Here is a 24,322-nt window from a genome sequence, read left to right on the forward strand (position 1 = left end):
TAACTGCGCAGTAAGCAGCGGCTGCGCTTGGGCTGCACTGCAATGTGGGCAATATTATGAGAATTTATTTGTTGAATAATTTCTTTTGTAGACATACGATCTTAATGAAACTTTTAGAGCGTAATCATATGGTTAAATTGTGTGTACATTCCAAAGCACAAGTCTCTAGTACTTGAAATGCGTTTTTTACAAATTGGGGGCGATGGGGGCGTGGTATCCAAAATCTGTAAATTACAAAATCTTTGTGCCCATTAACTCTATATACAACGCAAATTTTAAGTCTCCAGGTTTAAAAGTGTTCAAACTAGGCTGAAAAAACCAAGTCGATTTTTCGATTATTCTCAATAAAAAAGTTATCGGATGAGTTATCGAAAAAATAAAGCAAACTCGTACTGCCTATGGTATACACGAGTATGCATGCCAAATTTCAGCTCTCTAGCTCTTATATCTTCTGAGATCCTTTTGCTCATACGGACGGACGGACGGACGGACGGACAGACCGACAGGGCTATATCGACTCAGCTCGTCGTCCTGATCAAGAATATATATACTTTATGGGGTCTGCGATGATTCCTTCTGCCTGTTACATACTTTTCACAAAACCATTATACCCTGATTTCCCATTTTCAATGGGTTCAGGGTATAAAAAGAAAAAGAAGAAAGATTTAGTAAAGAAAAGAATAAGGAAAGTATTAAAAGTTGTTGCAAAAATAGTTAGTAATGCTAAAGAATAAGAAATAAATGAAAAAAGTAAAGGAAGAGCCAAAATAGCATAAGGGATAGGGTTGAGAAATCACTACACAACATTGGCAACGAAATGTATACCAGTGCTTATGCCTGGGCACTGTGAGTGATTTCCCTAAGATAATTAAAAGTAAGGATTTTATTTTAGGAAGAGAGAGTTCTGAGGAAAATACGTGATAATATTATAATATAATATATAATAAAATATTATTAAGGCAAAAGACATGAAACGCACTTACTGTGCAAAGAATAATCCCTAGTGCACACAGGTAAATGAAGCGGACGATAGTGTCTACTTGTTCGATACGGAACCGAAAAATGTAGACGACTCAACAAAGAGGACGAATCAATATCACCGCTAATCAATTTATGCAGAAAAACAATTCCTAAAATTGTTCTGCGATTGGTTAGCGATGGAAGATCCATGAGCTGAAGACTACTATGATAAGACGGTAATCGTATATAACTGAAGAAACTGTTTTTGAACCGATTCGATACGATCCTGATACAGTTTATGCTGCGGAGACCATACAGCTGAGCAATACTCTAAGATCTTAAAATTCCTTAGACCAACGTTTAATAAAGCCAAGCACACTTTTGGCTTCATTAATAATGGTAGAAATATGAAGATTAAAATTATGTTTACAGTCAAAGAACACACCAAGATCTTTGATTGTAAAGATGCATCGTAAGGTAATTTTATAATCAACAATTAGAGGAACGGTACGACTAAACAATTTTAGTAGTTGTGACGGAAGAGAAATACTGCACTCTTTAATCACACAACTAGGAATATTATCGGCACCGGGAGAGAAAGATGATTTCAATGTCCTAATGGCTGCAGCCAGAGAGGCTGCAGTAACTTTAGGAGTATTTATAGAAGTGAATATGGATATGCGTTGCTGTAGAGATCAGCAGAAGAATAAGTTGAATAAGTTGAAAAAAATCTGCAAATAGATCAGAGGAATCCTGATCATTGCAAGTTTTTTCACCACCAAGGACAAATGGGGACTGCAAACCTGAAGATTTACGCTTCGAGTCTACAAATGAGTAAAATTGTTAAGGATCTCGAGAAAACTGACGTTTGCAACGTATAAGATAGTTCTCATAACAACTAGAATTTAAAAGATTGAAATTTGACTTGGCAATGGAATATTTAGACCAGTCAACACTTGAACCAGACTTTTTATAATATTTAAAACATTTAGTTTTCTTAAGGTTGAAAGAGACTTGGTAAACCAAGGTGGCTTATTTGAAACTGTCGAAATACGGCAGAGAGGGACACAAACATCCAGAATAGAGTTTAAGGTGGTATAAAAAAACGATGCTGCCAAATCAATATCAACCGACTCATATAAAATAGACCAGTCTGTTGAATTAATTAATTCGTTAAGGAAAACAAAATTGCATTTACGATAACAGCAACGAAGTTTAAGGAGTTAAGGAGTATTAGAGAGAGGATTATCAACAGTTAATAAAACCTCTAAAGTGGGGTAATGTATATCCTCTGGTAAGCAGAAAGGAGCTGATCTCACGATATTAATGAGCGAATCATGATTTTGAAAAAGGGTTCATCTGAAACATAGACAGGTTAAACGATTCGTCAAAAAGATAGTGATCAATTGTCGGAATAAAGTAATTTGCATTACAAGTTGATGACCAAGAAGTGTTAGGAATATTAAAATCACCCAACACAAGAAACAAGTCTTTATCATTTACATGCTCATAAATTTCTTTGATACAAGTTATATGGTGAATATATGTACTGTAAAATATTTCTTGGTTATGTTGAGCTAATACAAATATTTACTTATATACCGGGCTATTTGAATTATAATTAAAGTTGGTTGGTTAAAAAAGTTGAACAGAATTTCAAAATGTTTCTAACAGAACTGCGATTGCAATTTGAGTTTATTTAAAAATCGCGCCATCGCGGTATAAATTTAGTGTGGACACACTGAAAATCCTATACGACTATCGGCAAAGCATCTACATTATTGAACAATCGATAACTCAATAACTAATGTGTGCTGCCAACCTGATTTTGATAAATTACCGCCAAGCTGTTAAATTAGAATATATTTTAAAGTAAAATATATTTAAAAAAAAGTATTTTATTGTATTAACCTTACTAAATTAAAATACTAAAATACGCAAATCGCTAGAACCGTTATCTTCAAATTTTGCACATATATATATATATATATTTTAATTTAGTAAGGTTAATACAATATATATTTTTTTTTAATGGTTTATAAATACATATACATATATGTATGTATTATGAGACCTGGGGCATTTCCGTGTTAACTGAAAAATTTAAAATGCTATAATAGTGCCTTGAAATTTGAAATATAGGGAGGCGTTGCAAATTATGTTGTTTTTAACGTCGACGGTTAGTCGATGGCAATGTTCTTACTTATTTTTCTGGGAAAACTTGAGTAATATTTAGAGTCAATTTTTTCTGTTAAAACGATTTATTTATTTCAACGCTTATATTAAAAATTTGCATTAACAATGTTTATCGAATATAATTTTATGGGTAATTCTTTTCATTCAATATATGTTTAAGTGCACTTAGTTTTGATTATTTGTGTGTGTAGAGTGGATATCCAAGATTCTGTCAGTTATAGCTTTTCTCTAAAAATAGGATGTGACATCAATGGGAGGAGAATTTAATGATGATATGTCGTAAATCTGCATAGGAGTTATAGACATCGAGATAGATATAGATGCGTTCATTTTGTATTGTTACATTATCCACCAGTGGCGTTTAAGTCTGTTTCTAGGTTTTAACTCTGGATGCTATAAAAGATTTTTGTGAACGGAGGACAAAGTCGGGAAGCATGTCAACGGAAGATTTTGAAATGGAAGCCAAAGTTTGTGTGCAATTGAACTGCTCATAGTAGAACCGCACATAATTATCAACGGATCATATCTTTCGATTTAAAATTTTGTTTAAGTTGCCTTGGAAACGTAAATATGTGTACTGTTTTCTTATATTCTCGTTATTCAATATTCGATTTATCTATTATAGTAAGCCAATGTGATAATGACCAATTGTTATCTTTCATATTAAGAAGCAAGGGGATCTACACAATCTCAATTCACGCTACTGATAGTCGACGGAGTCGCTGTCCAGCAACGTCGAGGACACTTCCGAGATGCGTCTATGCCAGTAGTCCTGATACCGCGATTCGGGTTGTGCAGCAGAGCGCCACGGTGGCCATTTCAGCTATTCCTCAACAATGTCCCACACCATGAGCGAAGCGTCTGTTCCGCCCACAGTGATGAGCGTGTGATCCCCGCACAGGAAACGCACGCAGGCCAGCATGCCGGAGTAAACCTTGCACTCGTGAAACTCGGCGCGCGGTGAGATGCACGGATATCTGTTAAAGCCAATTGATTACAGATTATCACATATTTTTGAGCGCTGTGTATCTTGTCTCACCTGAACAGCCGCAGGTATCCCTCCGCATCGCCCGATGCGAGCATATCGTGAGCCGCGGAGCGACAGCAGGTGGCTATGATGGTGTTGGCGTTGCCGTAGTAGCGATTGCTCCATTGACCAGCCACCAGGAAGCCCACGGTGCAATTGTTCGTTAGCCACTTAACATCTTTCATGGCAATGGGACTTCGCTCCGGGGACAGAGACTTCGCATCCCAGAACAGCAGATCGAAGTCAATGGTCACTGTCTGCACGAAGTTCCCGTCCATGCTCCAGTCCAGATGCGTCAGTGGCTGGGAGCCGCGTATCTTGTTGACTTTCTTGTAGGAGAACCCATCGCGCGAGACACGGAACAGGTAAATGCTTCCATTTTGCGAGCCCATGGCAATCATGTCACCGACTGTAGCACAGACTTGGCATAGAGTATTTGCATAGTGGGGATAACTGAGCACACTTACCCTGGTTAAATGACACGCAGTTCAAAGGTGAGCCGCATACACGCAGCGTTAACATAACTGCTCCGTTGTCGCAGTTGATGACCAGCAGGTGGCCTTCGGTGCTGCCAGCAGCCAGTGCCGTGCCAAACGGGTGGAAGGCCAGTGCCACGCACTCATAGCCCGTTTGTATGGTCCAAATGAGTTTGTTCTTGCGCCAGAGCGCCACGTGCTTGTCATGGCCGGCCGTGGCATAAAGCTCGTCCTCGGGGTGGGCGGCGAGGCCCCAAAGCTGTCTGCCGTGGCCGAAGACAACCTGCGTGAAGCGCCGTTGCAACGAGCCCTCTAAGATGTTGTTTCTGGTCGTTCCCACGTAGATGTTGCCATCATTTCGGCCTGGTCGCTGGGGATAAATTGTCCTCACTCCACCGGCCGCTTCGGGTAGCTGAGGCGTCACATCGATTAATGTATATACATATATACGTGTATTTAGATTGTAAGGGCGACTTCCTACCTTTGTGTCCGCAATTTTTTTGTAATTTTGCAGCGAGTCCCAAGCTGCAATTTTGCGATCCTTTTCGCCACCTGACAGCAAAGTTCCCTCGCCCAGCATAATCAGGCAGCCGATGCCCTTATTGTGGGCCTCAAACTCGGTGCGCACAAAGTATGCGCCATCGGAGTCCACGGAGTATATGGTAATGAAACCATCAGAATCGGCGGTAATCACATCGCCATCCGGCTCGAATTGCACGCTGGTAACGTGGGAGCGCGACGGCTGCTTCACAATATCAGTGCGCTCAAAGAAACCATCCTTACGCCGGTGCCAGAAGGCCAAATGACCGCGGCCATGGGTGATGATGAGATTATCATCCAGGGGGTGGAAAGCAGCGCCCGAGAGGCCTTCCTGCAGGGTCTGCAATTGGAGCAAAGCAATCGACAATCGATGAAGAATCTAGAAGGGGTAAGGCATGTTCGTCACTTACGGCCACTTTGCCCAGCAGGTGGCCCCATTGCCATTGCCAGACGGACAGGATGCTCTCGCGACCGCTGTCCACGGCCAGTATATAGCTGCCTCCATTCTGAAAGGCAATTGGATTATGTAACTTGGGATCCATTGGATAGGGCTTCAAAGGGCTTACCAATTGGGAGAATGCTACTGCGGTAACTCCCGTATCCAATTCGCCCATGCCGAAGACGTAGAGGGTCTGCAGTGACTCGGTGCTCCAAATGCGGACATGTGCTTGAGACTTACGATCGCGGCCAGCCTTTTGACCCGATGCCACCAATTCCCGAGACGGATGCACGTCCATGCTGTGCAACAACATGGGAGATGAGACAACCATAGTTGAGATTTGAAATAGTCTCACTTACCACATGATGTCCTCCGTGTGGCCTATGTAGTGGCGCTGTGCATCCTCGTCGCGATCGAATAGCACGGCCACGGCAGCTACGTAGTAGAGCAGCTCTCCGCTTGGCAGTACCCAGAGATTGCGGCGCGCATCGATTCCTCTGTAGCCGTGTCTATCGAAAGCCAAACAGTGAGTGAATGAATGAGCAAATGCTGAGCTGGCACGGGGCTTATGGCATAAATGTATACTCACACCCACTGGAGCTGTAGCTTTTTGTCTGGGGGCGAGTTTTCAGCCGGTGCATGGTGCACGGGGGGATAGAAGGTGCGCCTCAAACCCCGTATGGTTACCTTTGTGGGCTCCTCTTTCATGATGTCCAGCATGGTGTACTCTCCGTTCGGCCGAAGAATCTCACTCTCTGGGGCGTAGAGGATTCGGGGCCGGCTCTTGCTCCTAGGTCGCGTGCCACGCAACGGCACCTTTGGCAGCTCCTCCGTGGAGAGTATGGGGGCCGCAGCGACCACCGAAGGGCGTGAGCGTGAGCGTCGAATGGGCGAGCCAGCAATCAAGGCCGTCCCAGTGGCCAAATAGAATGTGTCTACGTCGGCGAACTCATTGCGTAGCTGCGAAAAACTGCGAACCTGCCGGCCCATAGAGCAGCAACAGCAGGTTGCAAATGTGCGAAATTTAGCAAGGTTTGTGATATTTCACGTCTTATATTATTTTATGCTAATTAAGATATTATGCCGAAAATTGTTTGGCATGAAAGAAATGAAAAGAAAGCTCTCGGAGCCCACGTCATCTTACCTCCTGCCCAGTACCTGTGTACATTTTTTTAGCGCCGTTAATTTTCAGCACTTGACCCAAATCCTCGAGCACTTCCTCAAACGGCTGCGAGGTGCGTAGGTTAAGCAAAACGCGACACTGGAAAACGAAGAAAGTATATGCAATATATGTATAATTCGTATATAGAAAATTGTACGTCCCTAATCTAATGTGCTGAGGCCAGAGGCCGTTTTATGAGTGGGTAATTAGTCAGGGAGCCATAAAATATGAATTATTGGACTGTGTGAAGTGTGTGTACGCACATAAATACACATTCACCTATATATGTGTATATGTGCATGTTTGGAGTTCAGCATTGACTGCGCGCATTGACTTTTCAACACTCGTCCTGCGACAGGAACTTAGCCGTGACACGCCACTTCCGCTTCCGCTACCCCGGCCATGACACTTCAAGTTTGTAAGCCAAGTTGGTAGCAACAAATATTTATAATTACGTGCCTACACACATACACACACAAACATACGCACTCTTACGCAAAAACGTTAATGTGTAAAGATATATGTATATATATATATATGTATATATTCATATTCATATTCATATGAATGTGGCGACACCAACATCCTCGTATGCTTCTTGGCTCAGCCGCCAGCCGAGGCTGTGACCCACTTTGCGTTTTATTTCACTGCTTAATGGTATTATTTGTAGTTGCTAGGGGTCGTCGGGCTATTCCAGCATTGTTTGCCTTCTACTTGTGCTGCTTCTTGCTGTTTCGTCTGCCACTGCTCGCTGCTAGTTGTTGCTATTGTTGTTTTTGTTGCACTTAAACTTTTGCGCTCATAATTGGATGTACACGCAACATCCACCCCTGCCCAGATGAGCGATACGCATTGTTGCATTTGCCTGCTTAGCCGCGGCTTTAGTTGCTGTTGCTTTTGCTCTGCCTGCTTGCCTGCCTGCTCTCGGTGCTTATGTCAAGTGTGCATCTTGAGTTTTAACGACCTTCAGGCCTTGATATCTGTTAGTCACGCGAGACCATGTCTCGCAAAAATTAAAGCATCAGGCGTAAACTTTATCTGCTGCCCGGCTCCTGCTGACAATTGCCAACAGGACCAACTTTGGCATTTTGTATGAACTGGATCTAATTTATGTATTTAGTTAATATTCGCTGGAAAACTGTCTAATGGTTTTATTTCCACGTTGAAAGCTGTCTGCTGTTGATTTTGCTGAGACTGATTGCGACGAAGTTCTTTCTCTCCTCCTTTTATACTCATTCACGAAAGTGAATTAGTATATTGGTTTTATGCAATGTACGTCTTGTTGTCCGTCCGTTTGTCCGAATGAGCGCAATCTATTTCGGCGCTATTGAAGCTAGAGACTTGAAATTTGGAACACATACTCGTGTATATCTCCGATTTATAAAGTGTTAAATTTTCCCAATCCGCCCACTAGGGGCGTGGCAAATCGGAAAATGCATTTTCCCATATGCCAGAAATCATATTAATTGAAGAGCTAGAAAGCTTAAATTTGGAATTTTGGAATATAGATCCGCATCGACCACCCATGATCACGAGCTATGGCGGATATATCTACGCCCATTGGGGGCGTGGCAAATCGGATAAAACTGTATCTCCAAGAGTTTTACAGCTAGAGCGCTGAAATTTTGCATGTAAGTATAATAGCTAGAAGCTTCAAATTTAGATAGTTAAGATACCAGTAAACTCCTCTATCGATGACCCAAAAATAATTTTTATGCCTTTTAGGGGCGTGGCATATCGAAAAATACCCTGTCATTTTCACATTTGTTGAGGGTAAGCATTCAAACTTTGCAGTTAGGGTACCGTTATCTCGTTCTAAGAACTGACCAAAAATGAGGTGTCTACGCCTAGTAGGGGCGTGGCAAATCGGGATTTTCTACACTATTAGAGCGAAACTTAACTACTAAATTGCTGATGGGATGTGAATGAGTATTCCGCAGTCGGTAACACCCGACTGCAACGTTCTTACTGGTTTTTTTTGTTTTGTTTTTTGTTTTTTGGCAGTTTCTAATATTTGAAAACCCATCTAGTTTATGTTAGAAGGAAGATTATAAAAGTTTGGCGTATAAAATAGCAAACCGCGTATAGTTTAGGCACTACTCATCTACTACCATTCGAATAACTTCAGTGTCTTCTATACATTTATCTTGTACATTTAAGTAGTACATATTATCAGATCTCACAAACTATTCTTCAAAATTATTGTTTATAGTATATTAAGTACAATTGCAAATAAGGAGATCATTTAGCACAACAGACAGATCCTTTCACAAAATAAGGAAATCAATGAAATTGCAGTCATATCATAAGCAATCATTACAATAGAAAGTACTACGCAGAACTGAGTATAACCTAAAATTTTCGGAATATATACATATATGTGCTTTACATTTGTGTCAATTATTAAACACTGCTACTAAATGCAAATTTTATAACCCGAGTATATTGAAAATTGTATTTCAGTTTATAACTGTTTTGTGGAATGCACTATGGGCGATTTGTCGATTTTGGCGGCATAAAGTCTAAAAATAAAGCTAGAAACCTAATTTTTGTATACCCTGAACCCATTGAAAATGGGAAATCAGGGTATAATGGTTTTGTTAAAAGTATGTAACAGGCAGAAGGAGGCGTGGCAGACCCAACAAAGTATATATATTCTTGATCAGGGCGACGAGCTAAGTCGATTTGGCCCTGTCCGTCTGTCTGTCCGTCCGTCCGTCCGTCCGTCCGTATGTATGAACGCGTCGATTTCAGAAGATATAGGGGCTAGAGACTTGAAATTTTTTTCCTAGGTCCGTGTATATCACGCGCATATCAAGTTTTTCTTTATATATCGATAACTACTCCCGATATTTTATTATCGATCAAAAACCTTATCGAAAGCTAGTTATTTAATTATATCTCCTACACCTTTAAAGCTAGAGCTTGCAAATTTTAAATGTAGACTTATATGTATTTTATATAATTTCGATTTTTGTTGTAATTTACCCCCCACCTCTATATCCACCCCCTCACCCTCACCTTTGTAAAAGGCGTATTTCAAGTACTAGAAACATGTGCTTTGGAATGTACATACATTTTCACCATATAATTACGCCCTGAAACTTTCATTAAGATTGTACGTATAGAAATTAAATTATTCAACAAATAAATTCTTATAATGTTACCTACACTACAGCGCAGCCCAAGCGCAGTTAGCAGAGCGCATTCTAATACGTGTGTGTGTATGTATGTTTGTCGAAAAGAAGTGCAGACTGATTAGAATATCAGATTAGAGGGTTCAGGGTATCTCCTAGTCGAGCAGTCTCGACTAGAGTCTTCTTACTTGTTTTCTCTTAAATTGTGCCACGCCTTTTTGCGCCCCCATACCTATACCTATACGTAAATTTCACTATATAGCTATCATTATATAGTAAATGTTATTTGGCTGTGGTTGTTGTTGTTCCAAATATCAAGAAGCGTGTAGGTGGTGAAGGCAGAAGAAACTTTAACTTTTTAGCAAAAGGAGCAGAAATGAGCAAAAAAAGGCTTGTTAATACCATAAACTAAAAATATTGTTTAGTAACTTGCCATCATTAGTTTCATGTTCTGATATGCACTTTTTAAGTAATACTCCACGGAACACAATTAAAATTGTTAGATTTTTTGCTAAAAATACAATCATCAACACTGGACTATAAAAAACACACAAACATTTATGCATAAATAATGTTAGCTACAGATTACAAATACCTTGAGCTTTGTTTTCCCTTTTGATTTTTTTATTTTAAATGAAAACAATAATAATTTGAGTACTTGCAATAGAAGAAAATTTTTCGTGCCAGTTTTTATACCTAAAATCTTCAACAGATCAGCTGACTTTAAGGCGGTACCACATAGAAAGAATTGACCCCAAAAATTCACAAAAAATGTTTTCCATCTAATTGGAGTGTTAAGAACTAAGAAATATTTGGACTTTATGCTGCCTATCACGGAAAATCGCCCATAGTGTAGGCAAGAAGCAGGAAGTGTACAAAGTGTAGCAAACTCCTTAAAGTATGCGTCCGCTCGTCCGTATTAGCCCGTCGATTAGAACCGATAAGATAGATACTTCTCAATATGTATACCTTTTATCGATAACTATTTCCGTTTCAATAAATTCGACTAAAACATTATGGAATACCAGTGATTTGAATATTGCTTGCACATTTTTAGAGGTTTAAAGAGTCTCAACATTTGAACTCCCCTTTGGACCTTGTATTGCTGCTAAACTTTTTTGTTAGCTTGTCCGACTCTTGGGGCGAACAATTTGATTTTTATACATTTGTCCGAAAACGCTCAAAACTGTACCATTTAGAGCATCTGGCTTAATGGTTCTTGCAGGGGTCGACGAAGAGGCGGAACTGGGCAGGCAGGGCAACCGTTTGCTGACTGCCTAGACTACTGTTGGCAACTATTAATCACAATTTATTGATTGTTTATCAACCCGACACACCTGAGGCTAACTGCTGTGAGCACGGGCGACGGTAGAGCCGGACGGATAAAGCGGTGCGATGTGATGTGTCTCGTTCGGCGGATTGAGTCGACAGTAGCGATAACATTTAATAATGCATGGTAAACTAGCCGACCAGACGGTATTATTTCACTTCGAGACTTCAACTTCTGTGTATGCACAATTTGTAAGGTGAACACAAATTATGCATGATTGGCACTTATTGGAAATATAGCGCTCTCTCTCACACATACACACTTTGTCTCTTTCTGTCCATCTTTATCTGTGTGTGGGTGTGTGTGTTCCAAAGGTGACAGGCAGGAGCAGCAGTTGCACTCAAGATGCCAGTCGTTGCAGTATAAACAAATATAATTATGTGCGTAAATAATTACATTACTCTGGCAGCTCCAATCAGGTGACCCCAAACAAATGGCATTTGTTAAGCCAATTACGTGCACTTTCGGTGGGGTATGGTCGGGTTGGGTCGGGGCTAGGGCCGGGCGGTCAACAGCTGACGGAAGAACGAAGTACGTTGTACTGCCTGTACGTGTAATGCGTACTTCCTCCTTCCGCATGACACAATCATGCATGTGTGTATTTGTATTTGTGTGTGTGTGTGTGACAGCAGGCGACAGCTGTGGAGTTGATATTTTAACATTTTTTGTTAAAGGCTCAAACGGGGAACCACACCCACATTTGTCCAATAATCCCATCCAGACGTCTGACCAACTCTTGGCTGATATCCTTTCTCCGTTGTTAAAATCACAGAAATTTTTTACAAATAACTTGTGCGACTCCTCCATACTGTTGACAAAGGAATTCAATAAAATTCAGAAATATCTGCATAAAACAAAGAACCTCTAAACAAGCGAGCAGCCTCCTTATTGCAAGCGAATAAAGGCAGCCAAAAAGAAGTTGCAGTCGGTTGCACCGACCTCCTAATACCTTACTTCTCTGATTACATGTTTAATAATTTGCAAGTCATTCAGAAAGAGATTTGTATATGGTAATTATATAATAATAAAGAGTCTATGTGGACCTTTCGACGCATGTTGCCTTTATATTTTCACCATAATTTTTATTTTATATTCTAAGCTATCCTCAGAGATCTTCGTAGGTGGTGTTAAAAAATTAAAAATTATTAAAATTAAATGACAGCTAAACATGGAATATAATACATGTATATTAATTTAGACGTATTGTTGGTTTTAAAGATAAAGCTATATCTGATAAGAATTTGCTTATATTCGTATAGAAAAGTATCTTAATGAAAGTATTTCATACTAATACTCGAAAGTAGTCACAACAATTGATTAATTGTAATTGATTGAATGACAACTGTCGTTGAGCGGAAGCCAAGTTGAAATGGGCCATTTTGCAGCGCATTCGCAGTTGGCAGTTGGGCTGGGCTGTGCATTCTTTGTGGGTTTTTGCATGCTTTTCAGGGCCCAGCACTTTTTATGTTTGCCGTCATTTAACGTATGTACCTGGACGTCAGGTGCTGTTGCATCAGTTTCTCTTGGCGTGTCTTTGTTGACTATTCAATACGGCTGCCGGACGGAGAGACTGTGGCGTGGAGAGCTGAAAAAGTTTCCATGTGTGTGCCGAAACAATAAGTGGAAAGTAAAGTTGATCATACGTCAGCACGAAAGTTTTCACGGCAAAGTTGCAAGAATCAAAATACAATGCGGCCGTTGCACGTGCTACTTTGCGATGCCAAATATTATTTAGCGCCAGTCACGAGACTGCAACACGCCATTATGCACAGCCACTTACTGTGGCAGAGCGCGAGAATGCGAAAGTACGAGAGGCAGCAGAGCCAAATGCAGTCGCCGTCGCCGTCGCCGGTGCCGTCGCTGTCGATGGCAATGGTAATGGAATTGGCTAATGGAAGGCCCTCTATGTCTCTGTGGCCATGCTCAAATGTTCTCTATGCTTGTGTAGTCTGCGTCTGTAACATATTTAGCGGTATTCCCGGTTTCACCCGTCGAGGCTGGGTCATGTCCTTGGCCTGTTTGGGCACTGAGCGCGTGCAGCCCTGGCTCCTCTCGTACGAGAAACAAAACTCTTCGAGCAACAAAACTCAAAGGCATAACAATTTCCCTTTGTCGTTGTCGGTGTTGCTCTTATGACTGCTGTTGATGTTATAAGTATGTTATTTTGTGAGCTTTGAATTGCTGGTCGGTTCTGTGGCTGTGTCTGACATCCTCTGTTATGCAATGAGACTTTAATCCATTTCTGGACATTTATAGAAGCACATATTTCAGTTGCATTGTATTTAATTAATATTGTCTTAGGTAAAATGTCACTGATTCCCAATTCATACGTCACATTTCATTTTACATTTATTTATTTTCATTTATCAGATCTGTATTAAATGTTTTTCGCTGACAAATTTTAAAATACCTAATAAATATGAAGAGTCTTAAAAACTTGCGAGATATTACACTAAAGCTCAATAAGACTTTGATTCGATGGCAAACCCTAACCCAGAGTATTACAAATGTAAGTTTCAGAATCGATTAAAGTATTACCCTATCAAAACGTAATTTATGTCGGCTTCATGCACTGTGCAATATTCGGTAACAAGAGGACCTTATATGCATGTTCATGTATAATCTCGTCTGAAATATATTCAAACTTGAGTTATTGATCCCAGTCGACGGTAATTGTTGACGATATTTGGAAATTATAATTATAGTAGGTTTGACTGGTTTTTTATTTCATTCCTACAAAGCATCCAAGAACTTGCCGTTTCAGAATATGGCTTACATAAAGAATGTGATTCAGTAATGAACGAATCCTGCTGACCTCGAAAATAGCTTTTACCAAAAAATATATAGCTAAGTAACCTTGGGAAGTACTAGAGCCAGTGGCGAAGGCAGCAAAACTGACGTCCTGTGAAATGCACCCCAGTCCCATCACGTGCCATACTTACTATGCTTTTACCTAAGAATCAGACTCAGACTACGCGGACCGCCTGCAATGTAAGGTATTTTTATTCATAAAACATCTCCCGCCTCTTGGGAAACAAAAAGAGTGCCGAAAAATTTAGTTGCACTTAGCAAAATTACCATAAAACATTATTACTGCTTCGAGCACGACACCAATTTATCCGAGCCGAAGCCAAACCCAGCTGAAACCCAGGACCGACTACGCGACCTAGGCTAGGCAAGAATAGTCCAAGTAGTACAGTGGAGTGCAAGTCCCAAACCTATTTGGGCCATTTCGGCTATGAAGCCAGCAAATATTTAACCTGCTGTGCAGAGTACGGAATGCGGAGAGTGGGAGCCCTGGGTTTTTCTGTTCCAGCGGAAACAACCAAATTGACCGTGGCGTCAATTTGGCTCCCGCGCCGTTGTTGCATGCATACGAGTATAATAAAATACAAATTGCAGACAATTGATTTTTCATATGATTGCTGCATTCCTTTGGGTGTGCCGAAAAGTAGGCAAAGGTTAATTGCCCTGTGCTCCGCCTGTCTGCCCCTCTGCAAGCACATATTTGAATGTCAAAGTGAAGTACAGCTAGTTATTGGCCTTGCGTCGCAGCGCTCTGCTCTCATCAGAAACGCGTTATATATACGACCAGATAAGCACCAATTCGAATGGGAGATAGGAACTTTAAATTTGCTGTTCAAATAGTTTTTACGAGAAGGAGTAACCGATTGAATTGCTTGTTTCCAAATCTATACATATTTGATATGGGAGTATGTTAGGATATACAAGTGCGAATAGGTGCCATATTCGCAAATAACTACCACAAAGAGATGCCCATGCAAATCAAATAAACATATTAAAACAATAGTTTATTTATTGAAAACAGAAACACATGTTTGCATATGCTGCTAAGTGGACAATCGGACGAACCAAACAAATAAGATTTACCAATTGAATATCTAAAATGCAAACAAGCCAAGTTGAAAAGCGAATTGGTTACAAATACATTCAAGCATCGCGTCCAGGTGATCACCGGGCCACCTGTGGTCAGGTATGCATGCAGATAAATGAATATGTGGTATTATTTTGCAGATTTACTCTGCTGAATATTCAGTTTATGCTAAAATAGGAAGAAACGCGGCTGGAGTTTATATGTGTTTTAAATATCTATTGACGTTTGACACATTTCGGTATAACTGTAGATATAATTTGCATAATTTATGCACTATTGTTCAACAATTTCATCAATTATTTTTAGTGGACTAGCTTTTAGTTAACATTTTTTAAATCGTAGGTATATATATATGTATATATGTATATATATACATATATACATATATACATATATACATATATACATATATACATATATACATATATACATATATACATATATACATATATACATATATACATATATACATATATACATATATACATATATACATATATACATATATAGTACTACATGAATATTTTGGAGCCAAGTGTAAACACAGTAAATAAATCTGTTATACAAATATCAGATTCGAGAGCTGCTGGGAAAATTTGTATTTGGCTTTTTTAAATCTACATTCAATACTACAAACAGTTTGAAGGGTAAAACAATAAAAGCATGTGCAGAGGAATGTATTTATAACTGATAAATATTTGGGGGATTGGGGCCCCTGCACTCACCTGAACGGAATGATCCAAATTATTGATGATGCGTATCACCCGACCTGCACTGCGCTTTATAGAGCCCGATGTGGTCGATAATGTGCCCAAATCCGCTTCCATTATTGAGGGCTTTCGACTGGCGGGCTTCGAGCCCCAGCCCTGATTTCCGGGCGAAGCGTACCACATGCCGTTCTTTTTACCGTAGCTGGCGGGCTGCCCACGGAAACGAAAATAAACAAATAGGAAAATACGTAAATTGTTGGAAAGTCCACCGCTGACCATATACAAATGTATATACATATACACATGCGCGTGTGTGCGTGTGTTTTTTTTTTTTTTTGTCTTTGTGTTCGTGATTGTGTATATGTTGTGGGTAGGCGTTCGTTTCGTTAAGTTGACGTCTTTTGTGAAAAATTCTCGCGCAAATCTGAAATTAATGAAATTGTTTTGCCGAACGCAAGAGACATCGTCGAAATCTGTGACACTTGTTTCGACTGATGCATATCTAAAAGTACATATATATACATAAGTACATATATGTATATATACTTATATTTATAAATAATTAGATTCATTTAGGTTTATATAAAAAAGGAATCAACATTTTAAAATCTATTACAGAATGTTTATTAAATTTTTATCCTGTGCTAATACATAATTATGAAAGATCATTGATTAGTATTCAAGTTCAAGTTCCAACACCTTGGAAGATGTACATTTTACTTATACAGATTAGCTCAAACTTAACTAAGTCGTTAACTTCACTTCCTGAACGAGTATAAAAAACATGTAAGAACGTTGCTTTCGGGCGTTACCAACTGCAGAATACTCATTCACATCCCATCAGCAATTTAGTAGCTAAGTATAGCTCTAATACTGTAGAAAATGCCGATTTGCCACGCCCCTACTGGGCTTAGACACCTCATTTTCGTTGGATGCTTACGCTTACGCTTTAAGAGGCATTTTTTGGTCATAGATAGAGGAGGTTATTAGTAACTTCACTATCCAAATACTCAGCACGAGTATATGTATCATATTTCAGGTTTATAGCATAAATACTACTCAAAATAAAGTACGGTATGAAAAATCACTATATTTTCAGGTCCGATTTGCCACGCCCCCAATGGGCGTAGATATATTCGCCATAGCTCGTGATCTTGTGTGGTCGACACGAATCTACATTCCAAATTTAAGCTTTCTAGCTCTGATTTCTGGCATATCGGAAAATGCATTTTCCGATTGGCGTATTTCCGCGTATAGTAGCTCACTCAAAACGAATTTATTGCTAGAACACAATTCAATCACTTTACTAATTGGATAAATGGATTGTTCAATTATTTCTATTGACTCAGCCGATTTAATGAGAGTCCAACCATTGAGTGTTATATATACTATACTATTATTATATATACAGTCTAACATTTTCAATGAGTTCAGAGTATACAAAATAGTGCTTAAAGTTATTCGCCAAGTGTTTAAAATGTTGCAAGGCTTTTTAAAAGGTGACAATTTAATTTGAATATCAGTGAAACGGACACTTTTCAAATTAATTTCAGGCACAAATATATTTTTAATGAAACTGCCGCAGGAGCTCTAGATTCAGAAACTCAAATTGAAAATAATCCAAATTCATTTAAAACACAATTCTTCAGCCAACATTTGTGCAATGCCTTGCGACAGGCTGACCCCAATTACGCAGCGAGGCCTGTCGAGACGAAATATACTTTAAATAAATAACATATATATATATATATGTATGTCTACATATATGCACGCATGTATGTTATATGTGCTGTGCATACATATCAAATCTGAATACATATGTATATATGCCCTGACGCAGCACGCACACAGGGCTCCAATCAAAATCAAGGCTCTTAATTGAAATTCAACAAAATGCTGTACAATCGCAGCATTGGCTTTGAGTGCTAAAAGCGAATTGTATCAACCACGTTCTCAAACATTTTTTCCGAGTGCGAAATCTCACATTGGAATATATGAATTTCAATAAATAAATAATAATGGCACTAAGTGTGAATATAATGGGTTTCCCTTCCAAGTCTATTTAATACGCCACAGACTCGATTCAATGGGCGCGTAGAGCAGCAGTCATAAAGCAAATGAGTGTTTCGTGCGGAGTTATCATGAGCTGCTCTAATGGTTTAGTATTTTTATGGCTGGTCGAATTTTTATTATTCGATAAATAATAACAATTAAGAAAGCTCTAGTCGAGACTGATCGACTAGGAGATACCCTGAACCCTCTAAGCTGATACTCTACTCATTCTGCACTTCCTTTATGCACACATTCAAGTCTCTAGCTTCAATAGCGCCGAAATAAACTGCGTTCATACGGACAGACGGACGGACGGTCGGACAGCAAGACGGACAATGCACAAAACTAATATACTAATTCCCTTTCGTGAATGAGTATAATAATTCACTTTTGTGAATGAGTATAAAAACGAAGGCAATTTTTCGACTATTCTCGATAAAGAAGTTATCGGATGAGTTATCGAAAATATGATAAACTTGTACTGCGTATGGTGCACACGAGTATGCATGCCAAATTTCAGCTTTCTAGCTCTTATAGCTTCTGAGATCCTTTTGCTCATACGGACGGACAGACGGACAGGGCTATATCGACTCAGCTCGTCGTCCTGATCAATAATATATATACTTTATGGGTTCTGCGATGATTCCTTCTGCCCGTTACATAGTTTTCCGCAATACCATTATACCCTGATTTCCCATTTTCAATGGGTTCAGGGTATAAAAACTTTGCAGTCGGGCGTTACCCACCGCAGAAACTCATTCTCAGCCCATTTTCATTTGAGTTTCAAGCTCTAATACTGTAGAAAATTCCCGATTTGCCACGCCCTCACAGGATATTTTTCAATATGTCTCGCCCTAAATAGCAACTATCCAAATTTAAAGCTTCTAGCTCCTAAACTAAGCCCCTTTGGTCGTGGCCAGCCCAAGCGGACGGACAGTAAGACGGATATAAGTTAACAACAAATATATTTTTCAAGTTAAAAACAAAAATATTCTGCATTGCAACAAAACCCAATGGGAATTGTTGCAACACAAATAAAACGTAACAAGCTGATCAGACCAATAAGCCAAAACTGCTGACACCATGTCTAGCGGACTTCCTGCACACGCCAACCAGAGCTCCAGCAATTCCAAGAAGAATTGCACAACGGTTCAACAACACCACGAGCGACGCCGCTGCCAACGTCGTCGACTGAACCACAGCTTAGCTAGGGATAGAATTGATTTAAGTAATTTAGTTGCAAATTTGTTCTTCAATAAAGCGGACTGCATTTAAACAGCGAAATATCAAAACATCTTATTTTTTCCCGTTTTAATAAAGAAAGAACTTAACTGGCGCCCGAGCAGGGACCGGCTTCGCGCGCAATACAGCAAAACGTTTAGTACGTGCGCGATACTGCAAGTTAAAAGCAGAGTCGGTTCAAATAAAACGAAAATTCGATCGCGTTACAACACAGCAAAACGCCTGTACGAGCGCGACCGAAAATCACCAAAGCAACTCACGTCGCGTAACTTCGACGTTCGGTGAAATTCGTTAAAGGTAGTCTGGAACGTAATAGTTCGATTGCCCATCGGTGGACGGTAATCCTGTACGGCCCGCCCACAGGATACTTCAACGGAGTCTGGTCGCAGGATCCCCAGTAGGTACAACCAAAAAGGATGAAATCCGGATCAGCAGTGAAGACCGCCACATCATCATTATTGTAAGTTAGAAACATAAGAACACGAAACAAGAAACTAACAAAACTAAAACTAAAACAAATAAGTGTAATAAAATATAAGAAAAGTTTTTGAGAAAAATAAAAATTAAATAAGTGTAATAAAATATAAGAAAAATTTTTGAGAGAAATAAAAATCAAACAAGTTTAAGAAAATTTAAGAAAAATTTTTAGAAAAATAAAGAGAAAAATAAAATATTAAAAAAAAAAAAAAAAAAAAAAAAAAAAAAAAAAAAAGCGTAAAGCGATCAAATTCAAAGTGACTACAATAGTAGTATAAAATAACCCAACTTTGCGATTCCCAAGGGACCCTCCAAAGTAGAAGGGAAAAACCAGCCACTGGTCTTAATACAAAATAAAAATAAAAGCTAAATTTAAATTAAAATTTTTAAAATTAAATTAAAAATTTTATATCAGAAATTTCTTTATATTAAATTAAGTTGTACTAATGATAATCATAAACTAACACTAACTAACTAACTAAATTCAATCAAAAATCCACCTGTAAACATAAAACAATAGATCAAAGTCACAGTTGATAACGTATGGCTAACGAGAATAATTTGATTAGGCCCCCAGTGTTAGTCGAACAACCCCAAGTAGGTGCACACATTATCAATAGGCAGCAACAACGACATATAGACCGTCAGAACGAACACTTGCAGAACAGAGGCATGGCGAATAACGCAGAACAGTTGATTGCAGCCACTGTCGCTCAAATTTTGACAGAACAACTTCCGACGCTAGTGAGACAAATAGTTAACCCTTCTAGAGAATTCAATGACGTGGACGATCAGACCATAAACGACAATCAAAATTTGAACGACCTTAACAGAGTACCAGACATTGTCAAAAGTCTTAGGGAATTTTCCGGCAACAAAATCGAATTTAGCTCATGGAAAAAGAGTGTGGATCGCATACTCTCCATATATGCAAGCCAAGTTGGATCACCAATGTACTATGGTATTTTGCATACCGTGAGAAATAAGATTATCGGTCAAGCCGACGCGGCCCTCGAATCTTACAATGTTCCCCTTAATTGGAGTGCCATCTCCAAGTGTCTCACACTGCACTATGCAGATAAAAGAGATATAAATACATTAGAATACGAGATGACTATGTTAATACAGGGCAACAACCAGACAGTAGAACAGTTTTATCAGGTTGTCTATAACCAGCTGACTTTAATACTGAACAAGGTAGGATGTATGGAACTCAGTAGAGAGTCAGAACTACTCATGACGAAAATGTACAGAGAAAAAGCATTAGACACTTTCATCAGAGGTTTGAGAGGAGACTTGCCACGTATTCTTAGCATAAAGGAACCAACAGACCTTCCCTCAGCTCTCCATTTATGTTTGAAATTAGAAAATCAGAACTATAGAACAAACATAGCATTCAATAAAAGCCATCAAACAGGTCACAAAAGCGTAGCTCGAAACGCAACACCACCCATGTTGCCACCGCGTATGGTTCAATACGCACAAAATCCCCCTCAGATGATGAGATCTGTACCAATTGGTTTCAGAGCTCAAGTGCCAATGCAACATGCATGGCCAAATACCATTAATCAGGGACACCAATACCATAGACAACAATATTACCAAACGCAACCTCAACAGACAAACGTACCGCCCCGACCATTAGCACCTAAACCACAGCCACGCCCCGAACCAATGGACGTTGACAAAAGCATCCAAACACGGATGGTAAATTACATGAACAGGCCAAATTTTGAGCCAGGGAAAAGACCCCCACCAATAGCAAATACAACAGATAAAAGACAACGAAACTTTAATATTCAAACGGGAGAGGAATATCCCGACAATGACTACCACAACGCTTCCATAACTATGGAAGAATACGGACAGACCATCGAAAGCTACGAACAACAGACCGAACACGAACAATCACTACAAGAGTACGCACAACAAATTGAACAAAATGACGACGAACAAGAGAGCCCCATTGAACATGATAACATTAATTTTTTAGAATAACTAGCTCTTCGCTTCCTTACATAGAATGTAAGACAAAAAGCGGAGAGATACTTAAAATACTAATAGACACAGGTTCGAACAGAAACTACATACAGCCCAAACTAGTTTCTAACCCGATTCCCAATCAAAAGCCTTTCGAAGCCGTAACAGTCGGCGGAAATATAAAAATAACTCACCATAAAATCGCTAATCTCTTTGACAGACAAGATATCCAAGTAAAGTTTTTCCTATTACCTACGTTAAAAGCATTTGACGCAATTCTGGGCAACGACAGCTTTAAAGAACTAGAGGCCGTAATCCATAGCAGCAAGAATCAATTAATAATTAAAGATACCATATTTATACCCCTTAAACAGAAAAAAATCGAGGCAGTTAACACTGTCATACCACGGACAGATCACATGACTATCGAACAGAAACAAAGATTAAAACAGTTAGTTACGAAATACCCCAATTTATTTGCCACCCCAAACGAAAAATTAACCTACACAACCAATGTAAAAGCAGAAATTCGAACCAAGACAGACTCACCCATATATTCCAAATTTTACCAATTCCCAATGTCTTTAAAAGACGAAGTCCATAAACAAATACGAGAACTTTTAGAGGACGGAATTATTCGCCCATCCCGATCACCCTACAATTCACCTGTGTGGATTGTTCCCAAGAAAATGGATGCTTCCCAAGAGAAAAAGTATAGAATGGTTATTGATTACAGAAAGCTTAATAAAGAAACAATAGCAGACAAGTACCCTATTCCAGAAATAAACGAAGTACTAGCACAACTTGGAAATAATACAATTTTTTCAGTGCTTGACTTAAAAAGTGGCTTCCACCAAATTCCATTAAAAGAAGCAGATATTGAAAAGACCGCCTTCTCCGTAAACAACGGAAAATACGAGTTTACACGACTCCCTTTCGGTCTGAAAAACGCACCTTCTATTTTTCAAAGGGCGTTAGATGACATTCTTCGTGATCATATCGGCAAGATATGCTTCATTTACATAGACGACATTATCATATTTAGCAAAGATAATGAAACACATGCAGAAAATCTTGACACAATTTTTCGAACTCTTCAAGAAGCTAACATGAAATGTCAGTTAGACAAATGCGAGTTCTTTAAAGACAAGGTAGAATTTCTCGGCTTTGTCATCTCAGATAAAGGCGTCGAGACTAACCCAGACAAAATAGCAACCATAGCCAAGTATCCCTATCCAAAAACACTCAAAGACTTGAGATCTTTCCTCGGACTCTCTAGCTACTATAGAAGGTTCATAAGAGATTTCGCTAAGTTGGCAAAACCACTTAGCTCTCTTTTAAGAGGGGAGGATGGACGAGTGTCCAAAAGCCAGTCTTCAAAAAAACTAATTAATCTCAATCAAGAAGCCATTGATTCCTTTGATAAAATCAAAAACGCTCTAATATCCAATGAAGTCATTTTACAATACCCAGACTTTAATAAGGAATTTCAATTAACAACAGACGCATCCAATTATGCAATTGGAGCAGTCTTATCTCAGAATAAACGACCCATATGCTTCCTTTCAAGAACATTGTCAAAATCTGAAGAAAATTATGCCACTAATGAAAAAGAAATGTTGGCGATTATTTGGGCACTAAAAGCCCTCAAAAATTACCTTTACGGTAAGGCAAAAGTAAAAATATACACAGACCATCAACCACTTACACATTCGCTTAGCAGTTGGAATGGCAACGCTCGAATCAAACGATGGAAAACGTACCTAGAAGAGTTTGATTATGAACTCCTTTATAAACCAGGCAGGGATAACACAGTAGCAGACGCATTGTCAAGAATACCCATAGTAAACCAAATCAATTCAGTAACATCCACTCAGCATAGCGCAGAAAGTTCAAGTCATAACCTAATACCTAGTATGGAGGTCCCGATAAACGTATTCAAGAATCAAGTATTCTTAAACAAAGCAAACACAGACGACTATGAATTCCAAATTCCTTTCCCAACTTTCCATAGACACCTAATAACTAGACAAGAGCTCACGGAAAATAACCTAGTTCAGATATTAAAAAGTATTTAAATCCTTCTGTAATTAACGGAATAATAACGTCAGAAGAAATCATGAATCAAATTCAACAAATATACCCCAAACACTTTAGGAATTATAAAATCAGATTCACCCAGACACAAGTGAAGGACTTGACTAACGAAACTGAACAGGACGAACATATATTAAAAATACACAATAGAGCTCACCGAAACGCAATAGAAAATAAAAAACAATTATCAGAAACCCATTACTTCCCTAAAATGAAACAGAAAATAGCGGCATTAGTCAAACAATGTCAAGTTTGTAAAGAAGAAAAATACGACAGACAATCAAACAACCCTAAACTAAATGAAACACCCATACCTCAATATCCTGGACATATAATTCATGTAGACATATACACGACAGGCAAAAACTTAGTCCTGACAGCAATAGATAAATTTTCGAAACTAGCCCAAGGACGCATCATCAAATCTAGAGCAATAGAGGACATAAAAAAAAACACTTCACGACATTTTATTTTATTATGGAGTTCCGAAATTCGTGGTCATATATTACGAAAAATCTCTGAATTCAGCATCCATAACATCCACATGATGCGAGATCAATTAGGGATTGAAATTTATAACACTCCACCTTATAAAAGCACAG

At 39.1% G+C, this 24,322-nt stretch overlaps 1 protein-coding gene and 1 long non-coding RNA gene across 3 annotated transcripts in view; one reads left to right on the top strand and one right to left on the bottom strand.

Moving 5' to 3' along the window:
* The first annotated feature begins 3,172 nt into the window (after positions 1-3,172).
* On the top strand, positions 3,173-4,167 carry LOC122757496. Its single transcript, XR_006357548.1, has 2 exons — positions 3,173-3,720; positions 3,782-4,167. It is a non-coding gene; the product is annotated as an uncharacterized LOC122757496 (long non-coding RNA).
* LOC6583596 (echinoderm microtubule-associated protein-like CG42247) overlaps positions 3,714-24,322 on the bottom strand; it is a 48,356-nt gene continuing 27,747 nt past the window's right edge. For both annotated transcript variants that reach the window (XM_032731224.2, XM_002009226.4), the window contains 10 exons: positions 15,888-16,082; positions 6,783-6,899; positions 6,228-6,616; positions 5,998-6,147; positions 5,766-5,937; positions 5,610-5,705; positions 5,141-5,539; positions 4,651-5,071; positions 4,196-4,592; positions 3,714-4,133 (listed from right to left, as the gene is read on the bottom strand). In XM_032731224.2, the coding sequence (XP_032587115.1) occupies positions 3,980-4,133; positions 4,196-4,592; positions 4,651-5,071; positions 5,141-5,539; positions 5,610-5,705; positions 5,766-5,937; positions 5,998-6,147; positions 6,228-6,616; positions 6,783-6,899; positions 15,888-16,082 (2,490 nt within the window). In that variant the 3' untranslated portion in view covers positions 3,714-3,979. The remainder of the gene's footprint in view (positions 4,134-4,195; positions 4,593-4,650; positions 5,072-5,140; positions 5,540-5,609; positions 5,706-5,765; positions 5,938-5,997; positions 6,148-6,227; positions 6,617-6,782; positions 6,900-15,887; positions 16,083-24,322) is intronic.

This window comes from Drosophila mojavensis, unplaced genomic scaffold (assembly GCF_018153725.1).
Source record: "Drosophila mojavensis isolate 15081-1352.22 unplaced genomic scaffold, ASM1815372v1 contig_74, whole genome shotgun sequence".
In the NCBI taxonomy this organism is placed as follows: Eukaryota; Metazoa; Arthropoda; class Insecta; order Diptera; family Drosophilidae; genus Drosophila; species Drosophila mojavensis.